General features: G+C 45.2%; 2 protein-coding genes across 2 annotated transcripts in view; one reads left to right on the top strand and one right to left on the bottom strand.

The window, feature by feature from the left end:
• The window catches only part of ADAP1 (ArfGAP with dual PH domains 1), a 453,319-nt gene that overhangs the window by 68,177 nt on the left and 368,160 nt on the right, over positions 1-16,982 (bottom strand). The window contains exons 5-6 of the mRNA XM_085629302.1: positions 12,864-12,976; positions 6,433-6,579 (exon numbers count right to left, since the gene is read on the bottom strand). Of these exons, the coding sequence (XP_085485428.1) occupies positions 6,433-6,579; positions 12,864-12,976 (260 nt within the window). The remainder of the gene's footprint in view (positions 1-6,432; positions 6,580-12,863; positions 12,977-16,982) is intronic.
• Positions 1-16,982, top strand: part of LOC146796635 (uncharacterized) — a 238,682-nt gene that overhangs the window by 200,195 nt on the left and 21,505 nt on the right. The window lies entirely within an intron of this gene.

Raw genomic sequence — 16,982 nt, 5'->3', positions numbered from 1 at the left:
CGAAGGGCTGGAAGGCGTCAGCCTGATGGGGCAAAGGCTTAGAACAAGCCACCCCAAGGCATCTGGTACATAGCTCAATCAAGCCTCGGCCGACAAAGAAGGGAGGGCGCATTAAGAAGAGCAAGAAAAGCTTCGGCATCCCCGGGCAATCTGCCGGCACTGTGATTACTTACCTGAGGGGGGGGCATCGTCGGTTTGTGGTGCCACCGCTGGAGACTGCTGATTAGAGGGAGAGACTGCGACGGCATGGCCACATCATCTGCAGCATGGCACTGAGGCCTGGGAGGTCAAAGCGCAAGATCTGAGCTGGCCGGCCGAAAGCAAGGATAAGGGAGGCCACGCCAGCCATGCATGCGCTTGCCCTGCATTGGCCATGTGGGCGAGAACACCCAGGACGTCAGGGCAGCCGCCAGGAGTTGGAGGGAGAGTGCCCATTAGCCTTAGGTACAGTGCGAGGCCCACTGTGTCAAGAAAGCTGCCGGGGCCCGTGCTGGGAATAGTGCTGCAGCGCCACCAAGCGGAGGGGGTTGGGGGGGGGGGGGGGGGGAGTACCGCACTCTGTGGCAGGTATGAGAATATGAACAGTGCCCAATGAAAAGGACCGCAGCATAGGGACGGCTGCTGAGGTCCAAGATTAATGAAGGACAGTGTATATGGAGAAGTGGACTGCAGCACAAAGAAGGCTGCTGCGAGCCCCCCCAGTTAAAGTGTGAAGGACAATGGCAAGAATGGAACCTTGAGGAGAAAGGCTGCCAGGGCTTGTGAGGAGTTCTGCAGTGATGCCTATTGGCCATGGGTGGTCACTGTAGAAGTAAAGTATTCCTGTGGCAGAGAAAGACCCAGTGTTTGGAGGGCTGCCTGGCACAGAGCTGAAGCTGGTGGCAGCACCCAGGAGCACGAACTGTGAAGGGGGTGAGACAGAAGGCATCCCAATGCAGAGAATCCCAAAAAGCTCAGACTGCCAGCCAAGGAAGTTGCCAAGAGTCCACTAATGGCAAGAACAGCTATACAGCAAAGCCCCAGGTAGCAAGTTCACAAACGACAGAAGGATGCACGATGCATACGTACCCCAGTGGCAAAAGGAAGCCACAGCAAGAGGAGGAACAGGGTGCACAAGGCGCCATCAGAAGAAGCACCCTCAGGTAAAGGACAGAGAGCACAAAGAAAGAAGTGCGCCGAAGACTGCACCAGAGAAGCTGACTGCACGGGCTGGAGCCCGAGAGTAACAGCCCTGCGAGGAAGAGGGCTCATGTTGTCACAGAGTGTGACAGACCCTGCGAAGCTTGCCTGAGTGGAGGCAGAAGAGTGTGGCACTATAGTGTAGCCTTGAGGTGCAAGAAGAAGACCTGTGAGAGGTCGAAGGAAGAAGAACTGTGAGAAGTCAGAGGAAGAAGAACTGTGAGTGGTCGGAGGAAGAAGACCTGTGAGGTCAGAGGAAGAAGACCTGTGAGAGGTCAGAGGAAGAAGACCTGTGAGAGGTCAGAGGAAGAAGACCTGTGAGAGGTCGGAGGAATAAGACCTGTGAGAGGTCAGAGGAAGAAGACCTGTGAGAGGTTGGAGGAAGAAGACCTGTGAGAGGTCAGAGGAAGAAGACCTGTGAGAGGTCAGAGGAAGAAGACCTGTGAGAGGTCAGAGGAAGAAGACCTGCGAGAGGTCGGAGGAAGAAGACCTGCGAGAGGTCGGAGGAAGAAGACCTGCGAGAGGTCGGAGGAAGAAGACCTGCGAGAGGTCGGAGGAAGAAGACCTGCGAGAGGTTGGAGGAAGAAGACCTGTGAGAGGTTGGAGGAAGAAGACCTGTGAGAGGTTGGAGGAAGAAGACCTGTGAGAGGTTGGAGGAAGAAGACCTGTGAGAGGTTGGAGGAAGAAGACCTGTGAGAGGTTGGAGGAAGAAGACCTGTGAGAGGTTGGAGGAAGAAGACCTGTGAGAGGTTGGAGGAATAAGACCTGAGAGGTTATAGGAAGAAGACCTGTGAGAGGCGGAGGAACAAGACCTGTAACAGAAGCTGTGGACATCTAGAGTGAAGCACTGTGTCGTGACCTGGGGCAGAGGGCACTGGGACCCTGCACCTAGTCGGGAGAGGGGACAGCAACCGGACACCACTTCCGGTCAGGGAGTGGGGATGGGCATTATGATACGGCGAGGGCAGGGAACGAGACATGCCTGGGAGCACGGGCAAGAGACAAGAATAAAGAACAACTAATCTCTTACCGGTCTCTGTGTGTTTTCTGTGTGGCGACACTACACACTGTACCTAGGAAACACCCAGAGGTCAGTGAGACATCTTTGGGACCATGAGAGGTTGGCCACCCAGAGATCCTCGGCTAGACCAAGCGAACCTGAAGCCTGCGGAAGAGAGCAAGCCGGACCATTTGTAACATCCACCTTTGGGCTTGCGCGTGAGAACTGGGTTGTGGTCCTGTTCGGACATCCTGAGTGACCTCTGTCATGGGGCCTAAAGAAGATCCGAGCAATTCACACCAGCCTGTGGCAAACTAGGGGCAAGGGCTCAGGGATTACTGGTGAGAGAGATATCCTGACACGAGAGATGCATCTGCAGCAGCTCCCCGCAGGTACCAGGAAGCATGAAGATCTCTTGTCGGAATCTGGTTACCCCCAAAGACTGTCCTCTCAATGCCGGTGCACTAGAGCCAGGATTGCAGGAGTACCCCGACTAGGAAACAACTACCCGTGAGGCGGAGCGAGTGGCTTGATGATGGGACTTCTAGCAATTCCTCCATAGGCCTATAGTATGGCGTTGGAGGGACACAGCGTAATCCATATGGTCCCGTGGAAACCCGGTGAAGGGGACTTCAGGGGACTCCCGTGAGAGGGGAATCCTGGTGTGAGAGGGGAATCCTGATGACAGAAGGATGTCTGAAATTGCTCCACCAACAGGCAGCTAGAAGCACTGCGGCATCTGAGGAAGACTCCTCAACAGTAACCAGGAAGTCATCAGCCTTTGGAGGTTGCTGTACATGGAGCCAGGGCGTCTTTGAAAATGTATTACTCACAGATTTCACTATTGCTCCACATGCACCATCAGAGCAAGCATTGTATATAGACTTTCACGCAGTGAGTCCAGGTGAGACAGGAGCCACAGTGCCCAGGTGCACTGTAACAATTCAAACTGGTGAGTGAGAAATCCAGAGTTCATCTACACTGCCATTCGTGCCCAGAGCAGTCTGGTTAAAAGGACTGAAGTGTGCCGGGATGCCTGGGGCACCCAGCTGCACCTGTCCAAGTATCCTGTCCTGCCAGCAACTTGAATGGACTCAGTGGAGTTGTTGTTTGTTATTTTGTTCTCTCTCACAGGTTGGACTTGTCCCATTTTTATAAAAGGTTGGGAGGGATGTAGTGACCAGCTGGTCACTGTTCTAGTGTCTCTCTATGAATGTATTTACCTGCCACTCCCTGAGGGCTAGCTTACACCATGTTATGTGATGTTATTTATGCTCCTGGAGCGCATGGTTACCCAAGGATGTCCTGGCGCTGAGCACTGGTTACCTGAGGAGCGTATGACCTAATGGTCAGAAAAGAACCATGTCTTCAAGCCCTTCTGGAAAGAAATGAGATCTGGGGCATTTCCCAGTTGGAACGGGAGTTCATTCCATGCCTTAGAGGCGCAGTGAACAAAACTTCTGCCTCCCCAGTTTGTTTTCTTAAAAGGAGGATAATCACTCGTTTGGACCCGGTTGACCTTAATGTTTCGTTTGGAATATACCATGAAAATTTAGATTTAAGGAACTCAGGACCTATTCCACTGACAGCTTTAAAGACAATACAAAGTGCTTTAAAGCGTGATCTTAGTGGTACTGGAAGCCAAACAATTTCTTAAGTTCTCCCTTGACTGAGGCGAACCTGGGTGTTCCGGTCAGCAATCTGGCTGCCGCGTTCTGGACCACTTGCAGCCTGTTCAGATGTTGTTTTTGAACATTAAGATATAAACTGTTGCAATAGTCCAGACGTGACATCATGAGTGCCATAACCACACCATCCAGTACAGGTGTCACAGGACATGTGACCCTGTCAATAAAAGAGGCTGGGCGCACGTGCCCTGGGCCAGTTCCAGATACCATACAACTGAGTCTGTGTCTTTACTTTAATCGTAAGAAGGCCTAGGGTCCCGACCCTTTACACCTGTAACGTAAAGCACCGCAATGGTAAGATATTGAAAATGGTCTTTGTGGTACTTACCTGTGATGTCAAAACTCTGATGTACTTACCTGTGATGTGACAGCAGCACAGCGTTTCACACTTCCGGAGCGCTCTCATTTGACTATTCAGCAACAAGTCTTCTCTCTTCAAACATCCTTTCCCCACCAACCCCGGAGGAAGCACTCTCAAACCCGGGAGTCATCTCTGTGTCCCCCGGTAATGTGGTGAAGAATGTGGGGTGGGGCGTTACTCTCACGATTCTACAGTGCCCCACACATGGCATGAGCTTCATCACCAGGTTCTTGTACAAATGGATAAAAAATAAATAAACCACCTGCCACTGAAGTTTGCTCGCTGCCCGGCAGTTTACAGGCTCCACTTGAAGTCCTCCCTCCCGCCCCTGGCAGCATCGCCCTGCACCTCTCTTTTACCCCCATACCAGCCCCGGTGTATGAGATTCACAGCACCCTATCATTTTTCCTCCTCACCTCCACGCTTCTTTTTTATGTTCCACATCCTTTTTATTTCTTTTTTTAAGAAATGAACAACACAAAAGGAAAGAACCAGGTAACAGAATTAAAAGAAGTATCTCCCAGAAGCACCCCCACACTCCTCTGGGTTTTGGCAAATAGGCATATCCACTGACATAAATCCCGCATAATACTTTTTCCATCCAGGGTTTTCAGAGCTCTACTCTCTGTAGCGCCCTGAGTGACCAAGGACATGTCAATGCACTTAAGTCTTTGGTGAAGAACTGCAGCAGTGGGCCCCACCTCAGAGCTGCAGTGATGATGTCCATGTCCAGTGTCTGCCAGAGCCTATTATACCAACCCCTGACGGAGGGAATTGTTTCTTTTTTATGTCATGGCCTTCACAAGACCCCTCTCTCTCCACCCAGAGAAATGATTCTCCCCACCCCCCACTCTTTCACCTGCCTCTCTTTCATCACTGTTATCTGCCTTGACTTACATGGCATGTCAGTAATGACTGTCTCATTGTTTTGGAACATACCTGTCCCACTAACACCTACTTCCCTCCTATTAAACAAATACCCCAATTTCTTTCCTCTCTTAATTCCTTTTTTAATTATATTTGTTTCGATTACTCAGAGCTGCATAGGAGTGTGTTTTCGATACCCGAATTTTCTTTCAATGGGGCCCATTACATACTTCCAGAAGCAATCCCCGGTAACTCTGCCACCGAAGTTACCGATGTATGAACCACAGAGGGTTCTGGCCCATAATCAGCAAGGCTAGGCCAACTCAATACTCAAACAACGACACAATTGCCAATACTGATGCTTACTATACTAATTCCTTTAACCAATCACACGTGGCACTCATAGTGACTGAGAAAAAGTAGATTTGGCCAGTGTCCCTAATGGGGCTGTGTTGTTCTTTAAAAATCTGAGGATTGTTTTTTTCTAAAGAATTCCTCAACCTCCCCCTTGGGTATTTTCTTTCTATTCATTCATGTGTCTTGAAAATTTGGAATCTGAGCATGTCCATGTACTAAGCGTTTTTGTCAAATGTGATTTTTAATGTTGCGTTATATATGTGACTCAGGATTAATGTTATATATGTGTGGAATTTGATGTGGTTCATGTAAAATCGTTAGAATTGTTCATTGGAATAACACCATGAATGTTTAAAGTTTTCTTGATGAAATAGAATCTTCAAAAAATCTTTTAAGAAATAAAAATAAAAATGTACTTTTTTTCAGTCACTACGAGTGTCACGTGTGATTGGTTAAATAAATGAGTATAGTAAGCATCAGCATTGGAAATTGTGTCATTGTTAGAGTACCGAAGTTACCGATAGCAGGGGTATCAGTGACTCCCGGAGGGAAGAGTTACCTGTGATTAAAAGCAAGACCATGAGAGTCCCTTAGACACTAGGAATTAAGGTGGGATCAGTAATTCTGGCCCCAACTCCCCAGGTAATTCCTCGTCTCATTTCCCCCCATTGATATCAGCTGGTGGAGCTTCCATGCGATACACTACAGATCCGCGGAGCTACCACAGACCTTGTAATCTTGTTACCACCTTAACCTGGATTACCGGGTCCCTCAGTATAAGGATCTATGTCAGAAGAGGGTAATCTTTTCGCCCCTGTTCTGTATATCGTTACCTCTCTATTATTTTTGTAAAGCACCCCTTCTTTCTCTTGTTGGCACTTAATGGAAACTTTTTAAAATTAATAAATAAATACATCAACTCATGCATTTAATGTACATGTCTACGGTCTCTGGAAGCCAGAGAAGCTTTTGCACCTTACCTTGCCGTCTTCGTTATAGACAAAAATATTTCTGGTGCTGTTATCTTTTAGGTATGTGATTTGTAATCCATGTGGGTTTCCTATTTTTGACGGCTGGAAAGTCACATTTAAATGTTCAATCTTCATGACTGCTTTGGGTTCTTTTGCCTGAAAAACACATTCATGTTGAGTGAATAAACCACAAAAGACAGAAGCAAGGCTGCAGTGTACACTCACATGCCTTTTCGTTACAGGAACATGAAAAAAGTTTCTTTATCTTTCATGTTAAATAACAGCCCTTTTTACTCATCCTACTGAACAGGAAATACATTTGCACAAAGATAGTCAGAATTTTTTTTAAATTCTGCTTATATCAGAAAGATACAATTAACAGCTGTCAGTTCTCACCGCATATGTCTCTTATTTTAAGAAACAAGATTCAACGTTCGGCTTCATCCCATATTCTTTTTTTTTGTGTGAAAAGTAAATGCAGAACCTACATACCTTTCAAGTTTCCCAGGGCCATCTGTCAGCACCTCATTCATCCCAGCTTTTTTTCTCTGCATACTGGGACTTGTAGTCCTGTATATTCTAATTTAAAATCAGAACTACAAGAACCAGAATGCATAGGAAAATCCTGGACTTAATTAGCTGCTCAAAAATGGAAACGAGATAACAGAAGGTGCTATAGGACCTGTTTCCCCTATCCATTATAATATGATTTCTCCCTTTGTGTTTTATGGAATTGTAACAATGCTGATGGTTTTATTTCTAATTATTTGTCTGCTTATGTTAGCCAAAATACTGCATATTAGAGCACGTAGTTAAAAATGAACATTTTAAACTTTTCCGTGTCTCTGATTACTCATGTTGCGGACTGATATGAGAATAAAGACGAAAGAGTGTTCTTGATTCCCACCATTCCTGAGAGTAAGCTAAATTGCTTGTTCTGGGTTGTCTAATCATTGGTAACTTCGCTGTAGTACGGAGAACGAATGAGACACTGATGCTAGTCAGATAGGGGTTCTGGGTACCGAGGTGAGTTTTTGGTACACCACAATTCACTGAGGTCCTGGTTTCCAGCGCATAGTTCTGTGCATGAGCAGGATCCCCGCAACACGCTCAGCGGGCAGATATTTTTAGCGCCTTTACCTGGTCAAGATTTCTTCTTTCGCACTCAGTCTCTTTTTTTTTAGCTTGGAATCCTTCAGTGAGACAGTGCTGTGGGCTCTATCTAATGAGATCTCTACAAGGCCGCATACCTTCTCTGTGAGGTCCCACTGGACCTGATTTTCTACTGTGGAGAAGCGAGGTAATGTCGTTTTGTGGATTGGTTTGGTAAATTTGTCCCGTCTTCAGGAGGTCTGGATTTTTAAAAAGTTTCTAAGTCCTAGATTTTCAGGGGTAATAAGAGTCCTGCCAGCAACAACCAAGGGTTCCAGGAGCCCAGGAACATTGTTTGGGGATTAGCACTCACTCCAGCAGAGGCCACCAGCAGGGTCCAGGTGAGGTCCAGTTTGAACTGGTCAGCTATAACATAACATAACTTATGTATTTGTAAAGCGAAAGGTTCACCCGTAGCTATCAGTTTCAGGAAAAGGCCTCTTGCAGCATAACACCCTGTAGCTTACAGGAGGTCGGCCTACTGGCACTTGAAGTCAACTTCTTTGTCCTGGATACTAGAGGGAGTAGGTCCAGTGCTCAATGGTTCCTCTCAAGTCAAAGAAATCAGGCCCAGGCCTTTTCGGTTCTTCCTCAGGCAGTGTTCTAAGGAAAGTACTTTGGGAGGCCCTAGCTAGTGACTGGGGATGATTTCTGTCCCCTCCCTAGTCAATGGGGTAAAAGTTCCCAGGGGTAACCCAATGCACTCTTGCAGAAGTCCTGTTGTCCCTGCTGCAAACAGTTCACAGTGCCCCTACTCCTTAAATTTCTCCTTCTCCTCTTGAGCAGAGCCTTTGTTACCACCCCAGAATGTGGGGATGGAAATTAACAGCCCCTCCTCTGTTGCCACTCCAAAACAATTCAGGGGGAAGCTCTACTCTGACAGGATTTAGTGCCTGACTGGCTGGGTAAACAAAGGAAGGGGGTTCTCCAGGTCTCAGTTAACATTTGCCTGCTAAATGGGAGGCCTATTTCAAATAAATTAGGTTCCCCAGTCCAGCCCAACTAGCCATCCTGCCAGAGGATCCAAAACACCTCCCCCAACCAGGCCTTTGTATCTGCTCTGGGAGCCGTTTTACCACCTCTTCAGGGCTAAGCACTCAGAGGCCTGCAGGTGGAGGATAATGCAAATTAGCTTTGAGGAGCTTCAGGCAGGGAAAAGGTAACACTGTAAAAGTTGCTTTACTTTAATATTTATTAAATATACAGCATCACCATTAAGTTGGGCTTTTAATAAATATTACAAATAGTCACAGATTCGGTAATCTAGCTGTTCCATAACTGGAGATAGCAAATACAAACTTTATATTGCATCCCACTGTTTCTCAATGGGTCAGCCGACATTTCTACAGTGAAAATAGCTTTGAGGTGCTAATCACTGCAAGAGCATCTTAACGTTACGTCTCTATATGTCCTACTTTTACCATGATCCCTGCCTTGGAGCTACAAGTCCTACATAGGGGGGGACTTATTCATATTTAAAAGAAAGGGTTTATTTTGACAGGCCGAATTGCAGTTTTTACACTGCTAGTTAGCCTACAATGGTAGGCCTGAAGCCATGCTTACACTGCCACTCCTGTAGTAGAAGGCACAATAGGTGCTTTAGTTCACTAGTGGTATTTAACTTCCATGCTCTTGGTACACTTTATTCCATATACTAGTAACATATAGGCAAGTTAAATATGCCATTTAGGAATAGGCCAATGAATCCATGTTTAAAGAGGGAGCTCAGGCCCCTTACAACAGTTAGGTGGGGTAAAAGGCACATGGCTCTAAAGCCATAAAAACAGATAGGGTAAAATCTGGGGGGACATCATTTCCTACATTATGCTTGTGGCATATCGTTTCTGCTCTGTGATGGCGTGCCCAGTCGCAAAGTAATGTAATGTGATATATTGTGTTTGCATTTCTATAGTGCTTATTACACCGGATGAGGAGCTGAAGAGCTTTACGCCAGGCAGCATGCTGCTCTAGGACCCAAGGGTAGTGGCTAGTCCAGTGTTGTCGGTTATTGTTGGTTATTGGGATTAGTCTGCGGTGCGCTCAAGCAAACCATTCCATGCATTAACTTAGTAGTGGAGTAAAGTAAAGGAAGTTAGTTGTGATCATTAGTTGGGAAAAGGGGTATGCGAGTTCACACAGGTGGGGTTGATAGATGAGCTAGAGGAGATTACATAGTTTTGATTGCAGGGGTATAACTTTCCAAAAAGTGTGTGTGGCAAATTGCAGAAATACATTAAGAGATTACATCAAATATGCTTGTGACTTATAGAAGGTTGGGGTTAGTGAGAAAAGGCACGCAGAGAATGGAAAGGAGAGACAGCCATTTGAAAGGAAAAAAGGAGAGGTGACCATCTGAAGTTTTATGACTGAGTTAAATCTGGTGAGGGAGGTCACACTGCCTGGGTGACAACCCCACTATCCTGTCATCCCGCAATCACTGGCACCTCAGGTTAACCCCTTCCCCCCTTGATACCCTCTTCTTCAATTCTATCACTGTTATGTCCTACTGTGAAATCTCACCTTCCTCTGGATGTAGGTGAGATTATTTTTTCTTGGAAAAATTAATAACAATATTTGAATCATAAAGATCAGCTTTTCATGTGGGATTATAGGATTATGGTAGACCTCTTCTGAAATAGCATGAAATTTGAGTCTGCATGTCGGCACAGTTTGGTCAAGCAGGCCAGTAGGGAATAGAAGTCTGGTCTTCTGGTTCGATGGCAGACGACAACAGGTTCTCATTTTTGCATTCACTATAGTTAATACAAAGCACAGATTAAAGCTTGGTTTAGCTGCTGCAGTCTTTAGGTAGGATCCCTACCACCACTCAATGCATGCATCTGTCTGGCACTGTTTTCGGAGGACTGCACACTGAAATTAAAATCTTTCCTAAGACTCGTAAGGAGAATGGGCTCTGGGTTTCTCAGCCCTCCCAACTCCTTCTGCCGGCCCGCCACCATGGAAAGCCTCAAGCTTTCCATCATTTAGCTTGTTGCCTCGACTGCAGTAATGATCTATCGGAAAGGATGCCGAGAGCTACCGGTATTCATATACTGAGCAGCAAGGTAAAAGGGTACACGAGCCAAAATGTGTCTCAGAAAATGAAGCATGGAGAACCTAGGCAGCAGAAACTAAGTTAAGGTGCCCGATCTGACGAGACCTGGTCTGCTGTGAACTTGGCAGCTCAGGTTGGCACCCTTCTCAGAGAATAACTCTCTTCATAAGCTTTTTCTTGTTCTGAGATTCTGGGAGGGCCATACACCGATGCTTGAATTTAAATATTGGTAAAATCCTTTGTGTTCTTTTTTTAACAAGCCAATTCTATCTCTCTATGTATGTTTTGCTCCAAAGTGTGAGACTCAATTCAAAGTAATTGTGGTCATTGAGCCTGGAGACAGTGAAATGCCCACATGCGAAAGTTATGATTTGAGGTATCTGTGGTGTACATGTCATGCAGATGACCTGGTGTGTGCATATCATAGAGGTGGAATCAACTTGACAGGAACATCTGCAGGGGCTAGATGTGCTCGGTCCCCGGGGTACATTGGCGGGCTGACTAGAATAAGAAAACATGCACTAGATCATTGAAGTAATGCTTTAGGTTGGGAGAAACCTATTTTGCCAATTCCCGAAATCCCAATCAAACCTTCTGGTCTTAACTGCAGTAAGTTCTTGCCCCCTCCATTCATCTAACTTTGTGAACCAAGGAACACTGCCCACAAACACCAATCATTTTGGAAATTATGAATTTTTTGTCTCTCACCTGAAAACAACACAATCTTACAGTGTACACATAATGCTGTTTACTACTCGTAGGACACGGCTACGTGCTAATATTAAGCAGAATTTTACTTAATTCATTTGTTTTCAACGTTAATAAATATAGTTTCATGCACCCACTGTTTTATTTTAACACTATCCACAAGCCTAAACCTACCAAAATGAAACACTTCTATGTCTAGGGCAGCCCCTGGGTCTTACTTTGTACACCAAGTGGTCCAGGATCTGTCAGATATCAGTTCTCTGATATCAGTTCTCTGTTCCTCTCCTTTACTGGCTCATGGGGAAAAACTGTATGTCCCTGTCTGTCACTCAGTGAAGCTGCAATGCAACGTCACCCGACCACCTTTTGTGGAATGGGAAAAAGTGATTTGCTGGATACTGTATATTAAGACTGGTTTCTCAGGATCTAAGATGCTGTTTCATTCCAACATAATACCAAGTTATCCCCTTTGTGCATTTGACTCTACTAGGGTAGTGACTAAGTGGTAAAGGTGCTGCTTACTCTCAAATTGACTTTGTGAAGTGTTTTATTCCTTATGGGCCAGGAGCTTGGTACTGACTAACATTTACACAAATATCTTGCTACCTGCTCATTTTTGTTACTGTTTGTCCAGTAAGTATTTATATATTTATATATTTTGCTAAAGAATTTATTTGAGATGTAATACACCACAGCCTTAGTTAAATAAGTTGTGCCTCACATGGTGTTTTCTTAGACTTCCCAGACCAACCCCATTTCTAATCTCACTTAAAACACTGGTCTGACTGCTTGAAGGCTGGAATTAGAGGAAAGTGTAGAAACCTCAAGCCATATATTGAGTGAGGAAACTGTTCCACCGTGACAGTGGATCTGTCTTCTGATCTACTATAACTATAGAGCCCGCCGTAGCAGGTTCTACCGGCCATTAAAGGCCCGCTCCAACGTTAGAGGCCCGGGCCAAAGGCAAGGGCCTTTAACAAGAAAGCGGACCTTTAATGGCCGGTAGAGCCCGCTGCCGAAGGCTCTAAAACTATTAGAACATTCCGCCCCTAGAGGACAGAATGTTCTAATTTGTAAAACAAAGGCCTCACAGAGGCTGAGGGGTTTGAAATCCCCCCAGGCTGCGTGAGGGCTTTGTTCACAGCAACAGCTGTGAACAAACATTGGAATGTTGATTCTCCGGGCTTCTACCAGCCATTAGAAGCCTGGAGCACTCCATTGTCTTCAATGGAGCACTAAACATTCCAGTGTACTACTATAATGGAATTGAAGGCTGACTTTACAGCCGCAGTCAGCTAGTTCTTTTGGGAGAGGGTGGACAGGGCAGCAGTACAGAAAAGGTGCTTTGTAATGGTTTAGTAGCTCACGTTGGTTGTTTATCAGGAATAAAGTAGGAATGGAGGTCAACCAAAAATAATGTGTTAGTGTTGCTTGCTTGTATTTGATTTTCCATTTGAGGGACCCGGTCACTGGCAATAAAGTGCTTGCAACAGAATAATTCCGGATTAACTTGCCGAATGCTTACATCATTTTTGTTGAAATACTTCAGTGCTCCTTCCCGCTCTGATAAAATGAATTTTCTACTTAAAAACTGTCCATTGTCACGCCCTCGCTTCCAAAGGAGCCCTTCTCGATATCCTGCAAGAGAAGAAACCCCAATAATTAGAAGGAAACAGGAAACTTACAAAGTTAACAAATTTATGTTGAAATTGATTTTAATCTTAAAAAGTCATTGTTAATTTACTCAAAATAAGATATGTTTCACAATAACATCAGAACCGATACAGCTCTTTTTTTTTTGGAGACACATGTATTTATATTTTAGCTTGCGATATTTCACAAAACATGCTATTTTAAGAACCCAATCACATGATGGTGGAATCATGTACTTGTAGCTGTAACAGAAACCGTTTGACACTCCTCAATATTTTGCCTTCCCGTAAAATTAGATGTAGCCACTATATCTTGTAGTTTTATTGCATCAAATATCAATTCCAATAACATTAAGAGCAAACATCTTAGATGACAGAAGACCCTTTTTCAAAAGCAAATTTTCAATGTTCACTTAAGGTCGTAGAAATGCGGTCAATTCACAAAATAATTCAGATTTATTAATTCAGCTATAAAATGATGGATGACTAGACACTGCAAATAAACCATATTGCAAATAAAGATGTTAACCATTCAGAGGCGCCACAGATGAAAAAGATGAGGTAGCGTTTCATTTCAATATGGTGTCTTCATTGACAGCTGCAATTTCTTTTGCAATTCGCTCTGCCTCCTCATGCTTTGCGTTCTCCTCCGCTTTTATTCTTTTTTCCTCTGCTGCAATAGGCTGAAGATAATCATATCTTGTTTTTCCATATTATCATCCCAACCAGCAACGCAGAGTACCTGGCAAACTTGATCAGAGGAGAAACAGGCACCGGTGGAACCATCTTGCTTCCAGAGCCAAAGCCAATAGAGTAGGAAATGATGCAGCTCTAACAAGAAATTAATCTATTTTAAATTAGGATTCTTCTGTGGAATCCAACATTTCAAATACCATGTAAAATAATTGTTATATTTTTAGAAAATGGTACAAATTCTAAATTCTGAAACTGTCCAAATAATTGATGTATAGACACACCTCTTCATAGAATACTACTTCACTATGGTAATAGTCCACATTGGCTATTAGAAGTCAGCTACTCTCCGATCAAATTGACTGTAAGTTTCCAATTGACTCTGTACAGCTCTCCGCTGCCTTTTGCTAGGCTTGTGTTATACAAATAGCACATGCATACAAAGTTCTTTGTCTTATGGTTAAAACAATTCCAGAAGTCTCTATTTGTGGGCTATTTCAAGGTGCCACATATGGTTTTAACTGCTGAAGCTCTGCTAGCACTACACTGGGCTTCCCTATGAACTGAGGCGTCCCTTGTTTCCGGGAGTGAAAAACCGACTCAGACTGGTTTTGACGCCCCTGGCGTTCTCAAGGACTGACCATGACTCTAGCTCTGTCTTCACATAAACAAGTCAACTTCCAAGTATCCTGCCTGTGTGTTGTCTTGCCATTTAGTGTGACCTACTACTGTCCTCTCTCATATTCCTCATGAACCTTCTAACAAGGCAGCTGTCCCAGATAGCCATTTATTCTTCAGGAAGGGTACGATAAGGGTTACTTACGCCTCATTTAGAATCGCTCTGGATACAGGGGCGGCTCCTCGGTAATGGCAGAGGAGCGTCGCCCCACTTGTCAGTCAGAGAAAAATAAAATGACAGTAAAATAATATTATCATTTTATTTTCCACTGACTGACTCAGCCATGGAATCAAGGGTGGGGCCAGGCCATGGCAAGGAGGAGGAGAGTTGTGCACTGTAGGTGCGCATGTCAGTTTGGCCGGCAGTCTTAGGATAGCCAAACCAACATGCACACTTACATTTCTCCAAGTGTGCTTCAAAGCCGGGTGGAGAAATGGCAAAGGCTCCCTATGCCTGAGCGTGCGTCATTCTAGCCTGCTCAGGCCAATCAAGGCATCGCTCTCATCCTTGGTATAGCATGAGAGAAGTCTGAATTGGGTTGGGATCCTGTTGTTTGTGTCCAAGTGACTGCCGGGAGGACAGCAGCACAAGACAGACAGCAGCGTTAGAGTTGGCGGCAGGACAGGTAATTTTTTTTAAATTTTAAGTAATATTTCCCTAACGGCCCCTCCTCCTCCCCACCCCACTACTTGGGATTTGCAGAAACCACCACTGTCTGGAGAGGAGAAATGGAATCAGTGCCTATGGAGGCAGGAAGACCATGGTTCAGGCAGCTATGACCAATTGTTTGATCACCATTAATATCAAACATCTAACTTCACCAATCATTTTTAATAAGCAACCAAGTGGAGCAAAGAGGGATTTTTAAGTTTCTTTCCTAACATGAGTCGATGTAATGTGAATAAGGACCCCTATGTAGCTGGAAAGGCTGCTTCCGTCTGTGCAGCAAGAACACATTTTTGAATTCTATTACTCCAGGAACACAGCATCCCTGTCTCACTTCATCACCTTATGCACCTAGGCATACTGGGCTCAAAATCACATGTTACAGTTGACCTAACTAAAGTCAGAAGAAGGTTTATTGAGAAAGGTTTATTCTGACAAGTGCTTGTTGCAGGTTAGCATACAGCGACTCCAGGTAAAAAACACTGTGGGACCACTCAGAGGAGAAGGACATTCCTACAATTTTTATTTCAAATTGACCAAGATAATAAATCTATAGGTATAGGGTTAGCGGGTCTGCATCCAGAGCGAGAGAATTGGGAACCTGGAATCATTTATTTTTAGAGCAGGCAATCTGTATTTCAAACCAGATTCTGGCATAAGTATAACATCGAAAGAAATACTGCTACGGGGCCAATTTCAATGTCTGGTTGAATTACTTCCGCCCGACACTGAATCGGTCCTGGGAACGACAGACCTCTGGTCGGCGGCCCCGACTGCCTCATCAGGATGCGACTGAACACTGTTCGGTCACATTCCTGCATTTCGCTATGGGAGCATGCATTACGGCCATAAACTCGCCATAATACATGCTCCTAAGGGAAATGGGAGGTGCTGTTCATCCCTGCACCCTATGGCAGGCATCTCAATGTGGCTGCCACGACGTGCAGGGATCAACTGGAGGCCGCGCACCCAAGGGGGCTCTGCTGTGGGCCCCCAAACACACTTTCCAACATAGTTTCCATTGTGCATCGTAATCCCAAGGGCGGAAAGGCCCGCCCTTTGGAAATACAAGCTGGTTCCGACTAGCCAACGGACTCCTTGGGCCCGTCGGAAGCCAGCCGGAATGACTGGCCACTTTAGTTTCCGACAGCCAATATTATAATGTGGCGGTCGGAAAGTGAACTGAGGAGCCGATTACGATGCGGCCCAGAGCGACCGCATCGTATTCCGCCCCTAAGTGTATAAATGCCACTGTATCAATGTTTTCCATTTCACAATTTTCTCGGGAATCTGAATGACAGAGTTCCTCCAATACCTTTGTAAATAATATTTAGTGCACAGAATTTATGTCAGAGATTCTGTAATATGCTGGTCATGATATTCTGGAACCTAATCATGGAAACTCCGTGGCTGGAGGAACTTAACATTCTTAATACACTGAGCAAGATCCTGAATGCAGTCACAGTCATCTAGCAGAAGCTGCGTCACTGGTGAAATATCTTCACAATCTCACTCTCTAAATCACTCACTCCATCATCCACCAATTGCCCAGATTGTGAAAACTCACTTACTCACCCTCCCACTCACTCAACAATTGCCAGATTATATAAAGTACAGAGAGTTTTATGAAAATTAGGAGCACTGAGACATTTGTTGTGAGTAAACATTTAGAACACACTCTTCATAACTCACATAGTGCTATAAATGTCATCACTTAGGGACCGATTCTGATACGGTTAGGAAAGCATTCCCACTTAGAGCCCGATTACGATGTGGTTAGGAAGGCCTCCTAACGGCATTTGCTCCTTCCGAATCGAATTGGGAACGTGTCTTCCCGACCGAGGGCCAGATTACGATGCAGTTAGGAACATAGGCTCCCATAGAAGTCAATGGGAGTCCAACCAAATCGTATCTGGAAGCATCTGGATGCATCATACTCGGTCGGTCAGACTCT

The sequence above is a fragment of the Triturus cristatus genome, chromosome 10 (genome assembly GCF_964204655.1).
Source record: "Triturus cristatus chromosome 10, aTriCri1.1, whole genome shotgun sequence".
NCBI classification, from domain to species: domain Eukaryota; kingdom Metazoa; phylum Chordata; class Amphibia; order Caudata; family Salamandridae; genus Triturus; species Triturus cristatus.
The sequence above is the reverse complement of the archived record's forward strand: the minus strand, read 5'-3'. Positions and strand labels throughout refer to the sequence as shown.